At 50.7% G+C, this 21,040-nt stretch overlaps 7 protein-coding genes across 7 annotated transcripts; 4 read left to right on the top strand and 3 right to left on the bottom strand.

Moving 5' to 3' along the window:
* Nucleotides 1-360: 360 nt before the first annotated feature.
* Nucleotides 361-1,101, bottom strand: HO173_011700 (uncharacterized protein; the record flags this gene model as incomplete). The annotated part of the gene is made up of 1 exon (XM_037313579.1): nt 361-1,101. One exon carries the CDS (start codon nt 1,099-1,101, stop codon nt 361-363), a length of 741 nt encoding a protein of 246 aa, XP_037159496.1.
* Nucleotides 1,102-1,706: 605 nt separating this feature from the next.
* On the top strand, nt 1,707-4,478 carry HO173_011699 (uncharacterized protein; the record flags this gene model as incomplete). The annotated part of the gene is made up of 1 exon (XM_037313578.1): nt 1,707-4,478. The coding sequence occupies one exon, from the start codon at nt 1,707-1,709 to the stop codon at nt 4,476-4,478; it is 2,772 nt and encodes a 923-aa protein (XP_037159495.1).
* Nucleotides 4,479-5,534: 1,056 nt separating this feature from the next.
* HO173_011698 (uncharacterized protein) lies at nt 5,535-8,877 on the top strand (the record flags this gene model as incomplete). The annotated part of the gene is made up of 7 exons (XM_037313577.1): nt 5,535-6,071; nt 6,126-6,404; nt 6,455-6,916; nt 6,976-7,297; nt 7,359-7,723; nt 7,814-8,011; nt 8,062-8,877. The coding sequence occupies 7 exons, from the start codon at nt 5,535-5,537 to the stop codon at nt 8,875-8,877; spliced, it is 2,979 nt and encodes a 992-aa protein (XP_037159494.1).
* Nucleotides 8,878-9,386: 509 nt separating this feature from the next.
* Nucleotides 9,387-11,620, top strand: HO173_011697 (uncharacterized protein; the record flags this gene model as incomplete). The annotated part of the gene is made up of 3 exons (XM_037313576.1): nt 9,387-9,553; nt 9,776-11,250; nt 11,331-11,620. The coding sequence occupies 3 exons, from the start codon at nt 9,387-9,389 to the stop codon at nt 11,618-11,620; spliced, it is 1,932 nt and encodes a 643-aa protein (XP_037159493.1).
* A 359-nt stretch (nt 11,621-11,979) lies between these two features.
* On the bottom strand, nt 11,980-15,011 carry HO173_011696 (uncharacterized protein; the record flags this gene model as incomplete). The annotated part of the gene is made up of 8 exons (XM_037313575.1): nt 11,980-13,867; nt 13,916-14,213; nt 14,265-14,342; nt 14,393-14,496; nt 14,557-14,618; nt 14,676-14,711; nt 14,763-14,775; nt 14,836-15,011. The coding sequence occupies 8 exons, from the start codon at nt 15,009-15,011 to the stop codon at nt 11,980-11,982; spliced, it is 2,655 nt and encodes an 884-aa protein (XP_037159492.1).
* Nucleotides 15,012-15,772: 761 nt separating this feature from the next.
* HO173_011695 (uncharacterized protein) lies at nt 15,773-17,753 on the top strand (the record flags this gene model as incomplete). Its single annotated transcript, XM_037313574.1, has 2 exons — nt 15,773-16,184; nt 16,240-17,753. 2 exons carry the CDS (start codon nt 15,773-15,775, stop codon nt 17,751-17,753), a joined length of 1,926 nt encoding a protein of 641 aa, XP_037159491.1.
* Nucleotides 17,754-18,598: 845 nt separating this feature from the next.
* Nucleotides 18,599-20,029, bottom strand: HO173_011694 (uncharacterized protein; the record flags this gene model as incomplete). Its single annotated transcript, XM_037313573.1, has 5 exons — nt 18,599-18,698; nt 18,867-19,235; nt 19,316-19,444; nt 19,504-19,849; nt 19,903-20,029. 5 exons carry the CDS (start codon nt 20,027-20,029, stop codon nt 18,599-18,601), a joined length of 1,071 nt encoding a protein of 356 aa, XP_037159490.1.
* Between the last annotated feature and the right edge of the window lie 1,011 nt (nt 20,030-21,040).

The following is a 21,040-nucleotide window of genomic DNA, read 5'->3' as shown; positions in this document are numbered from 1 at the left end:
CATTCAGTAATGCTGTTACGGTACTTGTCTATACAATCGAACGTCAGATGGACTTGTTGCAGAGTTGATCCCAGCCCTCAACGTACCATGGCGTCTGCGGTGCAGATGTACCTTCGGCTCTCGTAGCTGGGACTCTTCGTCGGAACCCAATACAAGGAGACGTTTGCAATAGACGGGAATTATGATTAACGGCATCACCGGAGAGTGTAGTGGCGTATCCTACCCTGGTCTATGACCTTACTATCTATATGCATCTATGATTGTAATGCTGGAAACCCTACTGGACTGTCATATTCCTCCCAAAATGCCGTTCTTCCCAGCATGGCGAATCCATGCAGATCAAACGTGAACACGCTGCCATCATAGCTGTGACGATGTTTCCTTCTGATCTCTGGCAGACTCCGAGCCCTTGACAAAGAATTGCGGAAATATTGACCGCAATTCTTCCAGATCACGAATTTGATATCTTCCAGCTTTGCTCTCCGGGGCTGAATCTTCCTCTTCCAACTTGTGCACAACAGTCCATCCCCTCTCATTTGCATGTCTACAATTAAGAGCCGAGTCGTCGACAAAATAGCACTCCTCGCCCTTCGAAGCCCCAGCCTCCCTCTCCGCCTTCTCAAACATCTCCTTGTGCGGTTTCGCTAGCAGCACCTTCGCCGCGTAGTCACAATACGTAACTCCCTCAAAGCAATCCTCCACACCCAGTAGCCTTACCACCCTTCGCGCATGCGTTATGTGGGCGTTCGTGAACAACCACATCTTCACCTTGCTCCTGTCCATATCTTCCAGCAGCCTTCTCAGCTGTGGGTCGGGCTTTATTACATCATCGAGCGGCAACGCATCATCGACTTCGCGATTGTAGGCCAAAGGGTCAATGGTATGGTGTTTGACAAGACCAGAAATGGCGAGACCATAGTCTTTGTAGTATCTTGCATGAAGGGCCCTGGCGTCCGAGGCGGGGAGAGAAAGGTGTCGGACGAAGTAGGAGTCGATCAGCTCTTGCATCAATTCTTGAATGCGGAGGCTGCGAGGATAGAGACAGTTGTCTATGTCAAAGAAGAAGACCGAGCGACGATCTGGGGAAGAGGCTGCTGACATTATGTTGTAGAGACTGCTTGAGGCGGATCGAAGTGAACGTCAGCCTTTGTCTAACCTAAAGATGAAGGTCGCCACGGTGTTTGCGTAGAAACAGCGGCTCGTATGATTCTTGTAGAACGACATGATAGCATCACAGTCCTGGAACTTGGTAGAAAGGGTTGAAGTCATCACACTAAGCCAGAGTGGCCAAGCTGTTCGTATTTTCTACATAGAGTGTTTGCGGGAATACGTGCAATCTAATAATGACAGTCATATCGCGAGATCATCCTCCACCTTTTCTGGTCCGCTTCAATATGGGCTTTGCTGTACTGGAGGGGGCAGTGGAGACTTTCGGAATCTGGACTCGAATTCCTTGCATTTCACGCTAGCCCGAAAGCAACCTAGTCGCGTGGACGAATCTCCATCCAGATCCAACCTCCTTTCCAAGTTACCTTCCTTACTCTTTACACAAGCTGCTGACACGTTTACGTTGAAGTTGTCTGTACTGATACTGTCTTAGCTTCTGCTATATCAGGTCGCTCGCGATTGTGGATGAGACTACAAAGTGATGTGTGTGGATAGACATTCACATTGACACAGCGTTCAACAAGTCAGAAGTACGTACGATGGCCAGTGCTGTCGCTGACCGCAATGGCTTTTCATATGCTGAGAAGGAAGAGCTTGTTGAATATGAGAAGCTTATAAAGCTTCGCAATGATTTCTTCGCACACAGTCATCCCTCACCCAAGCTTCCCAGACAGTCTGGTGGTCTAGGTAATCCATTCGCTGCCTCTGGACCTCTACCCTTACCGCCCGTGTCTTCGTCACAAATGACGAATGGCGTTCACCCACCTTCTCAGGTCAGCAACGGGACATCTTCACTTGCAGCAAACCCGCATGACACCAAGCCTTTGTCGAATCCCTTTCAGCCCAAATCGCCCAACAATCTGAAAGTTTCGACTTCAGCGCCTGGGTCATCTGGCATCGACCCCATCTTTTTAACCAAATCAGATGTACTTGTAAGAGCAGAGATACAGCAGAAAAGGCAACGCATCGAGCGGGCCTTGGAGGAGCAAATACACCAGCGAAGAAAGCAGAAAATGTTCGATCAGGAAGCCTTGCCAGACTTTAATGCTACCGAAGTCTTGAGAAAGGCGCAAGAGCTTGTAAAGCCTGTCAAAATGCACGAAATCAGTCGCGCTAATGGAGCTGCTTCAGCCAGTGATTCATTTGATGAGAAAACATTTTACTCCAGTCAGGTGGAATCTACTACGACAGAGGAAGCAGATGAGTCTCATAAATGGCGTCCCCATCGAATTTGCAATTTTTTCCTTAAGGGGGAGCACTGTCGATATGGAGACGCATGTACTTTCTCTCATGATCCAAAATTGAAGCAAAAGCTTGAAGCAGATGGATCACAAAATCTGGATCTTGATAGCGTCAATGCTGACGAACAGACAAGCCTGCGCCCTAATAAACCCTCACTCCAGACTTCGACGAACGGTCCACTACCTCACCCTCCAACAAAAGCGAGCACTGCAGGTGCTCCAATGTCGCAGTCGGAGCGGGCAATGCAGGAACGCATTGCGCAGCTTGAGGCTGAGCTTGCGAACAGGTCAAGGAATGAACAGCAAGCACATCCTGATGCCACTGCTCGCCAGCATGTAAAAGAGATAAACGAGTCTCAGGAGGACTCTGCATATTCACCTCCTGGCCCCGATGAATTTGGGCGAGATGTAGGTTTGCGGGAGGTTGAAATACGGCAGCCGGCAACAAAACAGCGGCCTCCTCCAGGTCATGTTCAACCATCGGCACGTGAGTTTGCTGTACGCAATGACAGGTCACCCTCGCCACTGCCAAACAATGTGCGAGTTGTTAGGAATCACATAATGTCTCCTGTGGCACCACAGCCTTCGCGTGTGTCCCCATTAGCCGTGGCTAAAGTTCCGCAAGTCTCTCAGGTCCAGCGCAGCCATGGTGAGAATCGTCGTCTTTCGCGTGCATCTAATGCAGAGGTTACGAGTGCTGGACCAAGTCCAAAACCTGGCTTACAGCCTCTGAGCTCGAAGAAGCGAAGAAGGGGGGTGGATCCCCAAGAGCATACCCGTAACGTGGTTCCGCGTAGAGAGCTGGGCTCACCTGACGTCCGTATCAAGGACGAGCCTGTTTCGCCTCCTCCTTTTGGGGATGCTGTGGAAATACGACAGATTCGTCCCAGGCGGGAAGCATCACGACAGCTGTATGTCGATCCAGCTGCGCCTCAATTTCGTGATCAAGAGCCAATAATCTACCAACCCAGAGTTGGCGAACGTCCAGCGTATGGTCAACTTTCTGATGACCGAGGACCTTTGACTCCATTAGGGCGCCGCGTGGTCTCTCGCAATGGGCAACGATACATACCCAACGAGGAACAGGATCTTAGGCGGGTTGTCAGTGCTAGACATGTAAGAGCTCCGATGTCGCCTGCTCCTCACCCTGTGCAGTACTCCGCTCCTCATCCTCGTACTACAAGGGCAGCTTCTCAGGTTTACATCTCACCGACGGGCCAGCCTATGTCTCAGCAGTACAGAGCATCAGTTCAACCAGCATCGGCGACATATATCTCTCATGATCGCTCCCCATCTCCGCCTTTGCGTCGAATGCAAGCATCTCCCTTTGGACGAAACCCAATCGCTATGGCGCCGCCGCCACGGCGTATCATGATTGATCAATGGGGCAGAGAATGCATTGAGGTTCCCGTGAACGCTGGGCGGCAAGTCTCCGTTGCCCCTGTTGCGAGCAGAAGCGAATATGACCCTCGCTATGAGCAGTCCGCTCCTCATAGTGTCCGACAACCGCAGCTTGTTAGCGTTGACGACGAAGGGCAGTACGTTCGTAGAATTCAATCGCCGGGCTCTCAGCCGTTCTTCGAGTATCCACAACACCGAAACACGCAAGTGGTTGAAAGCAACTCACGCAGCATGCCTTACGCTGAGTCCTATGTCACACGCAACGAAAGTACTCACCCCACTGAGTATGCCGAAGCTCGGCAAGCTGCCCGGTATGCAGAAGTTCCTGAAGCGCGTGAAGGTATGATGCGGGTGCAAAGCGCACGGCCTGTTGAAAGGCAGTACGCGGTTCCTCGAGAACAAGGGACGAGAATGCAAAGTGTGAGACCTCAGCAGCCGCGCATTGTGCAACTGGGAGAAAGATCAGAGGCTCGACCGCAAGTTAGCCGTCAGGTCAGTGTCTTTGCCGACGATGGACCTATGAGGCCAGTGAGCTATGCCGTGGAGGAACGGCCGAGGTATCAGTACGCAACTCAGGGGCAAGATAGGGGCTACGTCGACGAGATGACAGATGATGGCGGTATATACGAGGCACCGGGGAGCGCGGGAAGGCGGCAAGTATTGCGTTAAGAAGTCTGTTCAACAGTTTAGGTGTATATCACGGTGGCAGATGGGCTGGATGGCTGGATGGATCCTTGTCGCCGATGGAGCAATGGTTGGAAGTTGAGCCTGGTGACCGAAGCAAGTATTTTCCGGATTGTTCCTAATAGAGAGAGAGAGAGAGAGAGAGAGAGAGACTGACAAGGAATAAAAATCAATCACTGGTATACTACGGAACAGCATATTTCATCGCCTCGATAGAAGTCAGACTACTGTTTCCACCAATATTGACTCGAAATCATGATGATTATTTACCTTAGGTACTCTACAGTATCCTCGGTATCTTAGTCATGACAAATGGCAACGGCAAATCATTGGCCGAAGCTTCCGGCTTTTCCATATCTCCACATAGCTAAAGATAGAATCTACAAGACCGGTTTCGCTCTCCAAAAGGATGCATTTGCTGCATTAATTAACAATACGGTAATAGGTACAGTAATAATACATAATGATAATGATAATAGTAAGAATGGAGTGCATAAAGTACCTTAGCTCACTCACTCATCCTCTCAATCATTGGACATTCTGTATACCTATATGTACTTGTATCGACATATTTGACTCAGCATGCACTTCAGTTTTCCCTTTTTTTTTTTTTTGGCGAGAATTTTTTTTCTTTGTCCCGCCCGGGAGTACCCACCAATCAGTACTACCTCGTTTCTCCGCAGTTTGACACTGGATTATGCCTATGACCTACAGCCTAACCTATCTAAGCTAGACTGCCAAGATGATAGACTTCTCGTCCACACGAGTACTAGTCCCCAAGATTCTAGTTCGATGATCAAGGGGCATTATTCATTCAGCCCTATGGATAAATGCACTGCCCACATCTCCGATTCCCTGTGCATCTTTGATTCTTGATTCGCGTCTAACTTACTCTCCTCCTTCGCGCCCTAACTGATCACATCTCTCCCACCCATTATCCATTATTCCCCACTCCTGCACCTTCAAGCTCAGCCGCTGCAGATGCTTCATCCCCCTCCTTTGATAGCATCGGCACCGTGAGGGGAGGTAGAGAGGTGCATCATGCAGAGGTTCAGCAACATCACAGGTCAGGCTCGTCATGGCTTGGAGAAGATGACCCCGGCCGGCCTCATGTCGAGGCCGAATCCCATGGACCTTCCCATCGCCCAGCCCATCAAACGTCCAATGAATGGCACCCCCATATCACCTCTGACCCCTGCTGATACCATCGTCAACCTGTCCTTCAACGTCCCTTTCTCTTCCAACTTGAGCGGTCCCGACGTCGACGAAATCCTCCACGCGAGTCCCAAAGCTCTGGAAAGATGGACCTTCCCGGAAGGGACGGAGGAGGGAACGCCAATACACAAGCTGCCAGTGCATCATTACAACGTAGAGCAGCTGAGAAGGTCTTGCCGAGTCCTAAACGAAGGAAGTCAAGGCCGACTCGAGGCTACAGTGACCTCTTCCGAGCCCAAGCCAATACCTGCATTGCAACGAAGACCTCTGAAGGGTCTGGTGACCAATGTCTGTATCTCTGGCGAGAATGAGACTGTGCACAAGATGCGAGCCAAAATATTGAACGATACGCCCATCGCATTGGTAAAGATCCTCCACAACCCCTGTGAAGGTTCATCAATGCTGACACCATGACAGAGATGTGCTATAGTCGACATCGATACCAACCTTGTCATCACTCAGGACATGACCGGCGTCAGAGCCGAAGTTCTCCAACACCTCGACGGTGTTGCCACGTGGACTGGTACTGATATTTTCTTGCTCAATCCGAAGCACAGTGATCCAGAAGGTCCCGCTTCAAGCTATGGCAATGGGAGTGACCAACGTTTTGACCAAAGACTCCGCATCGCAATCTACGGCGATCCAGAGAGCTCGGAGCATGCAAAGACGAGAGTGCTCATCATGATCGACAGAGTGGTAAGCTCTACTGCTGCTGGAAACGCGGGCACTGGCTGACTACCGGACAGCTGCACCGGACTTATGGATCGTTGCAGCTCGAGCTGTCCCTACATACAATTATATGTGGTCGAACTCGCAAAAATATCCGCCTTATCGAAGCTGCCACCAATACCGCTATCTATTTCCCACCTCCGTTCCCCCGCATCTATGGGTACACGCCGCAGGGAGCGTACCGAAGAGGCGATGATGAAGTGTTCATTACTGGCGAAAATCAAGAGTGCATAAACCATGCAAAGAAAAAACTTCACGAGCTGGTTCTGAACACTAAATGCTACGTCAAGGATGTGATGGTCTCGGCGCACAAAATTGACAGTATAATCCTCGACCGACTCGATAAAGTCCGCAAGGTCATGGAGACGAACGGATCTTATGTACTGTTCCCGCAGCTCGGTAGTCAGCGTGGTTTGATTCGGGTCCAAGGCACGGAGATCCTGCACGTGGAGCGCACTGTGCGTGAAATCATGGCATTGGTAAGGAGGGGGCTTTTTCTTCTTGAAATCTTGTGGGCGCTATGTGCTAACCTGCTCAGGCTGGCCAGTTTTATAGTGCATCCTGGTGGCTGATGCTGCATGACTCTGCACAGTCCATGAGGGCTCCATCGCCAGCTGACATACGGGTAATGCTCTCGGATATCTGTACTAATTCTGGGTCCGATGTCTGCTTCGAGAAGCTCACATTCAACATCAACGGATCGGACGACTCGGTCAAGGCGGCCATGATGGTCATTCATGAGATACCATTTGTCAAGCGGGCTCAGTACCAAATTCGCGTCAAGATTGAACTCGCCAACGAGCACAAGGAGTTCGTCAGTGGCAAGAAGAACGGCAAGATCAACAAGATAATGGGACAAAGTATGACATTTTGACAGTTCTCTTCTGGTCGCCTCAAAGTAGACGCTAAGTACTGGTATAGGCAACGTCCAGATCATCTTTGATGGCTTCAACGAATACAACTTCTATATTGACGTCTGTGGAGCACAATACGACGCCACCAAGAACGGGCTCGACCTCGTTGAGCAAGAGATGCCTGCTTCGATCTCCTTCCACGTACCTGATCAGTACCACAAGCGTATCATCGGAATAGGTGGCCAGCACATTCAACGCATCATGAAGAAGTACTCCGTCTTTGTCAAATTCTCCAATGCCATGGACCGGGGTGGCATTGGCAAAGAGGACGACGATATCAAGATTGACAATGTTATTTGCCGCACGCCTGCACGCAATGCTCAGAGCTTGGATTTAGTCAAGCAGGAGATCATGGACATGGTTGAGAAAGTGGTAGGTGAACCCGAAGATCCAGCAGAGGAATTTTCTGGCTCTGCATGTGAGCCACAAACACCGGACTGACATGTCTGATGTGCTGTGAAGGACGCGGAGTTCGTCTCCGAGACCGTCGTGATCAATCGCTTGTACCATAGAGAACTTATCGCTCGCATGCATAAGATCGACGAGCTCGAGAAAAAGTGGAATTGCAAAATCGATTTTCCCAGCACCGAAATGGCGAGTGACGTAGTCACCATATCTGGCCCCGAGTATCAAGTGCCTCAAGCCGTTGATGAATTTCTGGTTCGTGCCTTCTCTACATCTTCGTATCGACAGGTGCTGACGATGCCCAGGGTATGGTCCCTGAGAGCCATGAGATCATTGTTCCTGCATCTCCTCGGCTTCGAGAATTCTTCAAGTCTACTGAGTTTCAAACCGAAGTACGACAAACACTGAAGACTCAGTACGAAGTCATTCTGAGTATTGGCAACGATTCGAAGCCAGTAGACGACACCGAGGCCAGCGAAGCGCGACTTCTGCTTGAATACACCCGCAATAACGCCGGCGGTCTGAAAGATGCCATTGACTTTCTGGTTTCTCGGCTCATACCCTACGGCTTGGACGCAACAACTGTCAAAGGCGCAATACCCAGGCCGAAATCTGACTCCTTCGAAGACTCTCTGCCTTTCTTCGACTCCAAGCTGCTGCAAAATGCTCCTGCACCCCTCGGGACCGACTCTCCCACCCGCTCTACTTTCGCCGATGATGCTAGTGAGCGCGGTTCCCTCTTTGGGAAAATCCGTAAGCCGGGCAGCATTTCCTCCATCTCCTCCTTTTTGGATCGCCGCAAGAATCAATCCAGCTCTCCCGGCTCTCTCTTCAAACACGCCTCTTCCAATGCCTCCCGCGCATCTCTCGTCTCGATGGAATCACGCGACAGTGGCTACCGCAACCCCTGGAATGATAGCGGTGTCAATCTTCCAGAAGAAGAAGGCCACAACGGCTGGCCTCTCCGCTTCGAGAACAAATCCGAACAGAAACTCCCATTCAGCGCCGTACCCGGTGATATGACACCCCGACACGACAAACACGCCTCTTTCGACAGCGGACGTCCAGGCACCTCTCATTCTACAAATGGATACTCGGCCCCTATTGGGCCACCTCGTTAAAGATAATCCGAATACCCGCCTTGTTCTCTCGGCTTGCATTGCTTTTTCTCAGTTCCTACGTCATGACTGGCTATGATACGATACCATCTGCGCAAACAAATACCCCCTGAAGCGGTTGAAGAAAATCTCTGGCAAGGCGCTTTTGAGCTTTCTCTCCTTCAACATTATACCACGAATACCAATTTGTTATATCCGAGGCGTAAGTTTGGCTACTTGCAAGATGGTAATACCCACACTCATTTTCGGATCTCACCGTCAAATGATTTCTCTTGATATGTTCGGGTTGCGAGCTAGATACCACAGATAGAATGCGGCCAATGGCAATTCATTCAATTGCCTTGACTCGATACTAGAGCTCAGATGATGTCTTATGTCCCCTATTGCTACGCCATTCTGTTGCAGAATGTTCCTAGATTATGGGATCAACCATTTCGAGCTGTGGTCTAGACAGAGCCATTTTTGATTCTCGAACGACATGCCTATGTAGTTCTGTAATGGTCACTAAATCAATGTTTGGTCCTACGGCCTACCTTAAGTTCCGGCTCTTTAGCGCAAGCGTGGTCGATCCGGCATTATCTCCGGTTGTTATTGCCGCATCCGATGATAGCCGCCGCCCTTGCATGGAGTCGAGTGTCGACATGGCGGGGAAGTTGCAGGCCACTACACGAATATCTCAGTAACTACAGTATGTACCAAAATGATCCCAGCTGTCAGCTACTTTCCTGGCATATGCTTCGTATCCCTTGGGGGGTTTTTATAGAGACCTCCTTGCTTTGACCTCGTGGCCTCCGTGAACGAGCACACGAGTCAGTCAAAATGTAAAGCTTCCTGCTCTACCCCGTGTGTCGGCTGCGTACGTCGAAGAATTAAAATTCCGCTTTACTGATGCGACGTCCAGGTACACCGCCAGTGATGCCTTCTTCGAGGCACTTTGGGAATTGGGCGTGACCCACTGCTTCGTCAATCTCGGCTCCGATCATCCCTCCATCATCGAAGCCATTACCAAGGGCCAGATCGAAAAGAAGGGCCAGTTCCCTCGTATCATAACATGCCCCAACGAAATGGTCGCCCTCTCCATGGCCGATGGCTACGCCCGTGTCACCGGCAAGCCCCAGTGCGTAATAGTACATGTGGACGTTGGGACCCAAGGTCTGGGAGCTGCAGTGCACAACGCTTCCTGCGGCCGAGCACCCGTGCTCATCTTTGCCGGGCTTTCTCCCTACACGTGTGACGGAGAGCTGAGAGGGAGCCGTACGGAGTACATCCATTGGATCCAAGATGTGCCAGATCAAAAGCAAATCCTGGGGCAGTATTGCCGGTACACCGGAGAGGTCAAAAGAGGGGTCAATGTCAAGCAGATGGTTGGAAGAGCACTGCAGTTCGCAACGACAGCGCCAATGGGACCTGTCTATCTTCTTGGGTCGAGGGAGGCAATGGAGGAAGAGATCCCGGAATACAGCGTGAAGCCAGAGCACTGGGGTCCAGTAGGACCAGGGGCATTACCGGAGGGCGCGGTGGAGACTATCGCTAAGACTTTGGCCGAGGCGAAAGAAGCGTTGCTCATAACAGGATACTCCGGGAGGAATCACGCTGCCGTAGGGGAGCTGGTGAAGTTGACGGAAGCAATAAAAGGCTTGAGGGTCCTAGACACGGGAGGCTCGGATATGTGCTTCCCTTCGGATCATAGAGCCAGCGTTGGATTGAAATACGGAGTCGATGATAGCGTAAAGACGGCAGATGTCATCCTGATCGTTGATTGCGACGTCCCATACATACCAACTTTGTGCAAGCCGAAGGAGTCCACCAGGATATTCCACCTAGATGCAGATCCTCTGAAGCAACAGATGCCAGTCTTTTATTATCCAGCGGAGGCAAGGTACAAGACGGATGCCTACACGGCCATTAAACAACTCAATGAGTACATTAGCAGCAACGAGACGCTGTCGAAAAAAACCGAGAGCTATTCGGACCGATGGGAAAAGCTGAAGGAGATACACTCCAAACGCTTGAGAAGCATCCAAGAGCTAGCTCAACCAAGCGACGACGGCAATTACAACGTCTCCTACCTCACAGCTGCCGTCCGGAAGGCGGTACCCGAAGACACCGTCTTCGCCATCGAAGCCGTAACATCCACGGTTTTCGTTGCGGATCAAGTCCAGCCCCGTATCCCAGGCACATGGATCAACTGTGGCGGTGGTGGTCTAGGCTGGTCGGGAGGTGGCGCGCTTGGAATCAAGCTTGCTGTGGGTGGTAAGAGATTTGTATGCCATATCGTCGGCGACGGGACATTCCTCTTCAGTGTGCCAGGGAGTGTGTATTGGATCAGTCAGCGGTACAAGCTGCCCGTTCTAACCATCGTACTCAACAATCAAGGTAAGTCTTCCAGTCAGTCCTTACCGCCGTCCCGGGACTCGAACCATCAAGCCTGGAAATACTTGACTAACGTCTCGCAGGCTGGCACGCCCCCAAACGCTCGCTCCTCCTCGTCCACCCCGACGGCCTAGGCTCAAAGGCCACCAATGAAGAACTCAACATCTCATTCGCGCCGTCACCCGACTATGCAGGCATAGCCAAGGCGGCCGCTGGCGGCAACTTGTGGGCCGGACAGGCCAGTACTGTCAAGGAGCTTGATGAATTGCTGCCGAAGGCGATCGAGGCGGTGAAAGGCGGTGTAGGTGCGGTGCTGGACGCGCATTTGGATGGGCCGCACCCTGGTCCCGGAAAGCATGCTCTTGTCGGGTAGATAGATCCCCAGGGTCGATGGGGGAGAGATACGGGGCCAACGGTGCCGGATTGGACGGACGCAGAGGGTCTGGAACCGTGTTTTCTTTTTTGGTGTGGTGGACAAGCACGGTTACAATTGTAAGCTTAGGCATTGGTAAGAGTTCAAATACGCGTAGCATAATGTATGAAATGAATGAAATTTGTTTGTAGGGGATGACAGGATGGAAAAGGGAGAAAAGCTAGGTCTGAAACCACGCCTGGAGAAAGAACAGAGCCGTGGCATAAATGTGAATAGATAGGAAATTTATTCTCTATAGAAGTTTGCGTGCTTTTATCGTTGTGCCGCAGTAGCTTTCTCATCCTCGGTCACGCACTACCTCATTTCCCATTCCTCTGCTCCGGAACGAGTGGCTCGACGTTCCAGATCATTTCCGCATACTCCTGGATACACCTGTCACTGCTGAAGAAACCCATCCTACTGACGCTGGTGATGCATTTTTCGAGCCAAGCTTCCTGGTCCTTGTACGCCTCATCCACAAGCGCATGCGTCTTGATGTAGCTGTTGAAGTCGTCAGAAACGAGATAGTAGTCGCCTTGGTCGATGATGGAATTGCACAGGGCGCTGAAGCGATTCGCATCGCCGAATCTGCCACCCTTGATGGCATCAAAGACTTTGGCGAGGTCGGGGTCGAGTTTGAAGTTGCCATAGGTGTGGGCGTGGCGGAGGTCTTCAACGTCTTCGGCGAGGTTACCGAAGAGAAAGATGTTGGACTCGCCGACTTCGCGAGTGATCTCAATGTTGGCTCCGTCACAAGTACCGATGATCAACCCGCCGTTCAAGACAAACTTCATGTTGCTGGTCCCGCTGGCTTCCGTACCTGCAGTGGAGATATGCTCGCTGATGTCCGAGGCAGGGGTGATAATTTCGGCCTTGCTAACATTGTAGTCTTCAATGTAGATGACCTTCAAAAGGTCACCGACGTCCTTGTCATTGTTAACAACTTCGCCAACGCTGCAGACAAGGTGGATGACAGTCTTAGCCATCCAGTAGCCGGGAGCGGCCTTGCCTCCGAAGATCGACACACGAGGTGCAAGTTTCTTACGCTCTTCCGCGCTCATTGCCTTGATCGTCAGGTAACGGTGAATGACACCGAGGATGTTCAGCTGTTGCCGCTTGTACTCGTGTATGCGCTTGACTTGGATATCGAAGAGTGCTTTGGGGTTGACGCGAACGCCGGTTGTATTCATGATGTGCTGCGCCAAGCGGACTTTGTTGGCATATTTGATCTCCTGCCATTCCTTTTTGAAATCCTTATCGTCAAGGAAGTGTTCGAGTTCGTTCAGCTTGGTTAAGTCGGTAAGGAATTCGTAGCCGCCAAGCTTTGACGCGATCAATTCTGAGAGCCTGGGATTGGCTTGGTGGAGCCATCTTCGGGGGGTAATGCCATTGGTCACGTTGGTGAATTTGTCGGGTCCATAAATCTTGACAAAGTCTTTGAAGATTGTGGTCTTGATCAGGTCCGAATGAAGCTCAGCTACACCATTGACCTTGTGGCTGCCAATGGTCGCGAGATAAGCCATTTGCACCATCTGTGGCTGAGATTCTTCGATGATCGAAACACGCCTGAGCATATCGCGATCCTTGGGGAATTGTTTCTCCACCATGTGAAGGAATTGCGAATTGACCTCGTAAATGATTTGCAGATGTCTCGGGAGCAGGTTCTGCATCACAGGGACAGACCATTTCTCTAAAGCCTCAGGCATTACAGTGTGGTTAGCGTAGCTGAAGGTTTTTTGGACGACGTCCCAGGCTTCGGTCCAGTCAAGACCCTCTAAGTCCACCAAGATACGCTGCAACTCGACGATAGCGAGTGTAGGATGAGTGTCGTTTAGTTGGATAGCCACCATGTCTGGAAAGGCCGACCACGCTTTCTTTGACTTCTTAAAACGACGGACGATGTCGTAGAGCGAAGCGGCGCACCAGAAGTATTGCTGCTTCAGACGTAGCTCCTTACCACGCTCCAAGTTGTCATTGGGGTACAGTACAGCAGAAATAGTCTCTGCACGTTGCTGATCTCCTACCGAGGCTTCGTAGTCGCCGGAGTTGAACTTTTGGAAGTCAAACTCGCCCTTGGAAGCTTTGGAAGACCACAAGCGGAGGTTGTTCGTGGTTGGAGTTGAATATCCCGGAATTGGGACGTCGAACGCAACTGCATCGACAATTTCGCCGCCCTCCCAGACTGCAATATTCTTGCCGTCTTCATCCCTGCATGCTCATCAGTATACTATTGTGCATTTGGCCAGGCTACCATACTGGTGTCTAGAGACATGACCGTAGAATTGGATGTCCACGGTAATGTCGTGCCTCGGAAATTCCCAAGGGTTGAAGTCCAGCCAATAATCTGGCACCTCTACCTGATATCCGTCGACGATCTCTTGCTTAAAGATGCCATATCTGTAACGCAGACCATATCCCCAGGCAGGGTAGTTCAGAGTGGCCATGCTGTCAAGGAAACATGCAGCCAGGCGGCCGAGGCCGCCGTTGCCAAGAGCAGCGTCATGTTCTTGGGATATGACATCCTCGATTCGGAAGCCTAGGTCTTTGAGACCAGCTACATACAAATTAATTCTGTCTTCACAAGACTTGGCGGAGACATCTGTACCTCGTGCTACGTCTTTCAAGCCAACATTAAGCATAGCATTATCCAAAGCTCTACCCATCAAGAACTCCAAGGAAAGATCTGCACACGTGTCAGTCGAGCATTTTGTTGCTCTAAAGCGCAGTCATTACAGTAGACTCGTTTCTGGTCTGCAAACGTCTGCCGCTGCTGGGTCCTGTTCCATTCAATGACGAGTCTGTCCCGGAAAGCGAGAGATGCGCCGGAGTAGGCAGCTCTGGTGTAGACCGTCAGCAAGCATGTATTAAAGCGTGAGTAGGATGTTGATGGAACTTACAGTTCATCGCAATTGAACAGCGAACGGGCAAGAGTGGTCTCAACGTGCCTGACAGTCTCATTCTGTGGAAGGTCAACCTTTGTCCCTCCAACCGATAATTGGCAGCCAATGCAACCCACCTCAAACTCTTCCTTTGTAGTAAAGCCTTGGGCAGACTTTGATGGTGTTTAGTAATGGTTGAGAGGTTCAATTGGTGCCAGACATACATGTTTTTTCCATCTGCAGAGACGAGGGTCAGCACTGGAAGCGCGGGATTCGTTTTTGCTGCTGGAGACTTACGCTTCTCTTTGAGGTTCAGGTATGCTCGCTTCGACACTTTTGATCTCTGCAGCACCGAAGCCAGTGGCAGTACGTTTGTGCTTGGGGCGAGAGATACCCTCAGGCCCGACGGGACCCTGGAGGTCGGAGATGGGGGCGGATGTGGACGGCCTTCTCTCGCGGGTTTGGGTAGCCATGGTTGCTGTGAAGAAGGAAATGGAGGAGGTGGTGGATGAAGTTGGAGGTAGGTAGGTAGGTAGGTAGGACAATGAAAATGGTTTGCAGTGAAAGGATTGAAATTGTTGAGTGAACCAAGGGTGTCTACCGTCTAGTTCCTAAACCAAAATTGATCGTTTGCGGCCAAAAACAAAAAAGGTGAAAAAGGAACGGTAAGATTGTCTGCAGGGATTGCCCCACCAACGCTAAGCAATCGATAAGCGTGGGGCTCCAGCGTGGGGCGGGCAAAGGGGCAGCAGCAGCAGCAGCCTCCAGATGCTAGCAAAAGCGACAGTTGGAAGGGTATACCTTCCATACTTTAAGAAGTTGGAATATCATACATGCACAACAAGTGAGTGAATACGCCATTTGTACTGACAGTCTGCCTTCCTGCTGAGTAGGGTGAGCGCTCAAAGTCATCCAGCTAACAATATATCTTTCCACATACTGTCTATCACTTCTTTTGGGATCACAGAGAATGACGGCCATTGTTGGTCTGGTCAAAGGCCATTTTCCATGCCCCGTAGAGCCTGATAGCCATGATTCACTCGTGAGGCTCCCCGCATGCTGAGCCCTGTGGCATGCCTGCATAGACCTCGGGTTCCCATTGCGGCTTCATGCATGGTCGTCTCTTGCCGTACTAAAAGTCGATAATGTTGTCCTACTTGCTGCTCCAGGATGCCCATTCGCAATCTATATGTCCCATTGCTGGCCATCTTTGCTGTCCAAGATTGCCATCCGAATGTCATCTTCGCCGCCATTGCCCGTGAGCACTGCTTCCGATGAGCGGTCTATATGGAGAGACACCGATCAGTATAAATTTCGCAAACATATTATAGACCTCCAGCAAGCCTGCAATAACATCCCCGAGGATCCAAAGCTGCATGTGCCCGAAGATTGGCATGGCCGACGACCTTCAAGCAATGACGATGGCCGTGTTCTGCCGTTCGAAGTCGAGGAACGACTTAGTAATGATTTTGCTTTCCTGGTGGCTAATCAGAAAGATGCCGAGACAGTCTCTGCCGTTGCCTTAGAAGAAATTGTCGAGCCTCCAGGCTTGATTGCTTGGCTTGCCGCTAACGGAGGCGTACAAGAAGGCGTGGTTAATGCATTGCAGGCAATATTCAGTATACTTGAGAAGTGTGGCAAAAGACGTGCGTGGCACCATTCCAAAACGCGCTCATCGGCGGTCTGCTCATTTGTCCTCAGAGCTGCATCGCACAGTGTGCCGAGACTTGATATTCGATGAAGTTGTCGCATTGAATCGGGATCGTATAAATGGTCGGCTTCAGTCCAAAAATTGGATCATGCCTGGATACCTTGGAGCCGCTCGGCGCGAGCAGCTACATCAAAGTCTTCAAGCATTTGCGCAACGTGCAGTCCCAATTGCTCGCGCTGTTGGCGCTGCAAGTTTGGAGCGCAATATTGACGATCTGTGCTTGAAATATCAGAGTGTTGACAGCAGCATCAAGGACACGGACGAGGAGCTCCAATCGATCAAAGCAGCGGTGAAGCAAAGTCACGGGTTCTGTAGCACTCCAGATGGAATGAGAATTGAAGAAACGATCGCCAGTTATGGGCTCGACCCAGGGATAGCTCTCCAAAACAAACACATTCGCCAGGTTGATAAGATTGGGCGGTACTGGGGCCTATGTGAAGACATGGCTTCGACTTCAAGAAGGTATTCAAATTTGTTCAAATCGATTCGACTTGAGATAGTTCCACGGTATCGACCATTCACGCCGTCAGTAGTGTTTCCGAACAAAGCTATCCTGTGCCACGTCCATGCCGAGATTCAGCTTGTGACCTTTTATGGTCTACACCCCGAAATCGTTAAGATAAAGCCTCGCGTCTTGGGTGTAAGCAAAGCCGCTTGCTACCTTTGTGACCTCTTCATCTTCCATCAGAAGCATTTCTTCATCAGCAAAACGCATGGTAGGTTGTACCACCAGTGGAATGTACCAGATTTAAAAGAATTCAGCCAAAGCCAGCTCCTGGAATATCGCCATGCCCTGGCAATGATGAACGATCAACTTCAAAACTCCCTCGCTACCAAGAGAAGGAATCAATGGAGACGGGCCTATCCGCTGGAAAGTTGGCAAGTCTTGCGAAGCGGGTTTCCGACCTCTCCTCTGCCCTCAAGTGTAGGGACCCTGATATCTAGACTAAGCTCCCCCATTGCTAGCGCCGTCACCTCAAGCACTATGACGCCTCGAGCCAGACCTATTGATCCATCTCCGTGTCCAGGATATGAAGCGAACAATTCCAGTACTCACAACGCTCTCGGTTCGCTTTACTCAAATGCTCCGTCTCCAAGGCTACCGGCCTCTAGTCATTTGTCGTCGGTCCGGAAGCCCCACCTAGTGAGTAGTTGCCACGCTGCCATGCCTACTCAACAAAGAGAGAACCTGTCCCTCTCCGCGAGCAGCATCGCGTCTTCGGAGCTCCCAGTTCAAAGGAACTTCACCGCGGTATCCCCGATTCGGTCGAGAATTGGTAATATGTCCTTGACCTTCGAGACTGAAGGTGCTGTTCAGGGAAGTGTAGCCATTGCGCGAATCTTAGACCGCCAATCTCCGACGCCTGCGAATTCTATCGACGTAGATGCACTCAAACCCGGTGAAGTTAAGGAGTTCGCCAGAGAGGCCGATGGCGAAAACGTGGTGTTGAACCTGAACCACAGTCAAGATCAGTCAACTCAAATTACCTTGCGGTGGCTGTAAATCCCAAGGTCAGATGTCAGCCCGACCACCTGAGAAGACAATCGATTGCACACGGCTCGTTTCAAGATAAAATGCTATCTACAAGAATTTAAGATATAGCCAGTGCTCGCCGTGCGTCATATTCAAAGTGGCATAATAGCTGCTCCGCAGGACTGATCCTTATTATCCAATGCGTGCATCAACCCAGACACCAACCCAATGCTAGCACCCACCCACAGAAGGACCAAACGCCATGCTCCAGGCTCAGTGGCTCTTTCCCTAGCGCGACAAATCTGATTATCGCCGGCGCTAATCTGATCGCAAGGCCCGCATAAAAGAGCAGATAATCAAAGCGTTTCCATCGCATTCTCACAAGCGAAATGAAGCGCAAACAATTCAAATCCAACTTTTGCCCAGACGTCGTGTGGATGAGTGATCCAGAAGGGTGTTCCAGTCCTTTGAAGCTCCATCAAAGTCGTCTATTGCTGGTGCTAAGAGCATTTACTCGGACCGCATACTTTGGCCCACTCCCCCACTCCCCCACTCCCCAAGCTGCCATTGGAGAGGAACAGGATGTCCGTATTGCACCCAAAGCCTGCCATAGAGGACACTCCTGCATAGAAAAGGCTTGATGCCGGCAAGTTGGCGACTCAGGTTGGCTGACATAGGCATGTCATCCAATCCCACTAGCCCTGGTTCCAAAAGCTCGAGATAGATCGTTTTTAGGAATAAATATCAATAAAGCCTAACGAGGCAGGCATAAGTGGGCTGGTATATACAAATGGAAAGCAAATAGGTATAGTCTTTCTTGCACCGGCATGGTGCTTGTGGGATGGTGTCGCTAGGCGTGTTGGGAGGATGATGGCTCACAGTATGCCTGAATCTGCCAATGCATTGTGGAGGATTGTATCTTTGACAGCGGCGAAGACCAGGCGGATATTTGAGGTGTCAGTGGCTTGTGTAAGACTATAGAGGGGAGAATGTCAGCAATCTCAATCCAACTCCGATCAAGTAGGATCCGTTGCTTTGCGTTCATAGCCTCCGACTTAGCAAGCAAAAGGCGAAAGTGGACTCCATGCATGTATCCCCACCTGCAAGCATCCGCCCAGCAGGAAAAAACGGGTCGTCACTCACTGCGGATATAAGTTCAAATGCGCCCTATTGACCTGATTAAATCGCCACAGCAGATACTTCGCGGCCCGATTGACGTCGTTGCCACCGCTGTAATCGGGAAAATAACTCCCCAATGGGCTTCTTTCCAGCTTCCCCTTGAACAAATCGACCTTGTTCAAGAACAGGATTATGGATGTGCGCATGAACCAGCGGCTGTTAACTACGCTGTCGAAAAGCACCAGGGATTCCATCATGCGGTTTTGATTTGATTCTTCAAGGAGCACTTGGTCGTACTCGGAAAGCGCGACGCAAAAGATGATGGAGGTAACATTTTCGAAGCAGTGGATCCACTTTTTACGTTCCGAGCGTTGGCCGCCAACGTCAAACATGCTGTATTCCCAATGCATTAGCCAAAGATGCTCGTTCCGAAAAGCCGAAAAAGGGGGGAAGAGAGAGGTGTTCATGCGTACTGTATACTCAACTGTCCCATTGTGAAGCGCGTCTCGTATATACCCGTTGTCTTCGTTCGGGCTCGTAGGACATCAGCCTCGATGGGGATGTAGTTAGGTTCGGCAATTCGGATGACTTCATCAAAGAAACTGCGAGTGCGTGAGCTCTAGGTACATCATCCCAATAAGATGTTCAATAGAGAACGTACTAAGGCGCTGAGTCCATCAAATAGAATTCGCTCTGGTGCTCCATGATATCCGCGATACTTGGGTCCTTCCATATACTCACAACGCACTCACCCACGTGTGGGTCGAGCGGAGTATGGGGATCTGGGTCCACCACGTATTCAAGTAGGTAATCGGCATTGTCATTGTTTTGGGGATCCCTAGGTTCGATCTCGAATTGCCGCATAGCTCCTATAAGAGCTTTGGCGCAGTCAAGCACGTTTTTGTAGATTGTAAGACGATAGAGGGCGAGTTCATCTTTGGTGTAACCATTCTGGTGGATAATCTTCATTTGCTTTACTATTGTGGATTTACCGCTTTCTCCGGAACCTGTGGGCAATCGTAAGCCAATCTGTCAGGAGGACGAAATGAACCAAGCGTACCAAGCAGTAATATCTTGCATTCTTTCCGTAATCGTCTTGAGTCCTCCTCTAGCTTGGCGTCTATTGCCCGGCTTCGCTTTCTCTTTTCCTCTTCATCGCCATTTTGCATGCTCTGACATGCACCCATGGTGCAGCAAGTGCTTCCCCAAGTCTAGTCAAAGCGAGTATATCCGGATTGATGGCCGTGATTGGTTGAATGAGGGGTACCGTTCCTGCGGTGGATTGAAGGAGAATGTTGCGGAAACCAATCAATAGACCGCAATTGATTGCGCAGTATTCAATTGCGTTAAGCAGTCGAATCAGTGTATCTGACTCCAGATGCTAGCTTCGTAGAAACCGGACACGGTGCAGACCCTCCAACGCCTACCAAGGGCGATCACGTAGAAGACGACAACGCTTGGGTCAATCGATATTGGTAGGCCGACTTCGGAATTTGCTTCAGGGAAGACGACGAGAGAATTGAATGTGCTGGCCTTGCTCCAGCCTCGCTCCAGCTGAGAGCAGCTCGGTCGTTGGGCCGTAGTAGCTAGTGGGTAGTGGGAAATCAATATGAGCATGCAGCTTTGACGGGTGTCTGGCTCGCCCTATCGTGAATGCGCTGCAGCATTCGGAGAAAAGGCGTGGCGGCAGAGTGGTAGCAAACCAAGAGGATGAAGTTGGAAGTTAAAGCAAAGGCAAGCTCTATTTGATGGCGTAGATCGACAATACCCGGAAGCTGGTTGGTGGCTGACGCGGAGATCAGGTTGAGGGTGCGTGAGCTCTTGAGGTCCTGTCATCAATGAAACGTTGGGGAGCTTGAGTATCATCAATTGCGACGAATGTACGGAGGTACACTCATGAACAATATCAGCCGCCGTAGGGATGAAGGGTGATGAATAAGGTAAGTAGGTAGGATTGTGGAGTCAGGTCTTGGCGCCTCGACCGAATCTTGCTTAGCGTTCGACTCTGCGGGCACCTCGTGGCGATTGTCCAGCGCACGGGCTACAGCATGGGCGGGGGGAAGAAGAGAGGGAGAGAGAGAGATTACAAGGCAAGCTGCAGCTGCACAACAGCCTATATTTGAACGTTATCTATCCTATATCAGATATGCGATCATCCGATCAAGGCCGATCTTCTGGCTTGAAAGAGTCTGATAAAT

The sequence above is a fragment of the Letharia columbiana genome (genome assembly GCF_014066305.1).
Source record: "Letharia columbiana isolate WasteWater2 chromosome Unknown Sc0000066_s0, whole genome shotgun sequence".
Classification (NCBI taxonomy): Eukaryota; Fungi; Ascomycota; class Lecanoromycetes; order Lecanorales; family Parmeliaceae; genus Letharia; species Letharia columbiana.
The sequence above is the reverse complement of the archived record's forward strand: the minus strand, read 5'-3'. Positions and strand labels throughout refer to the sequence as shown.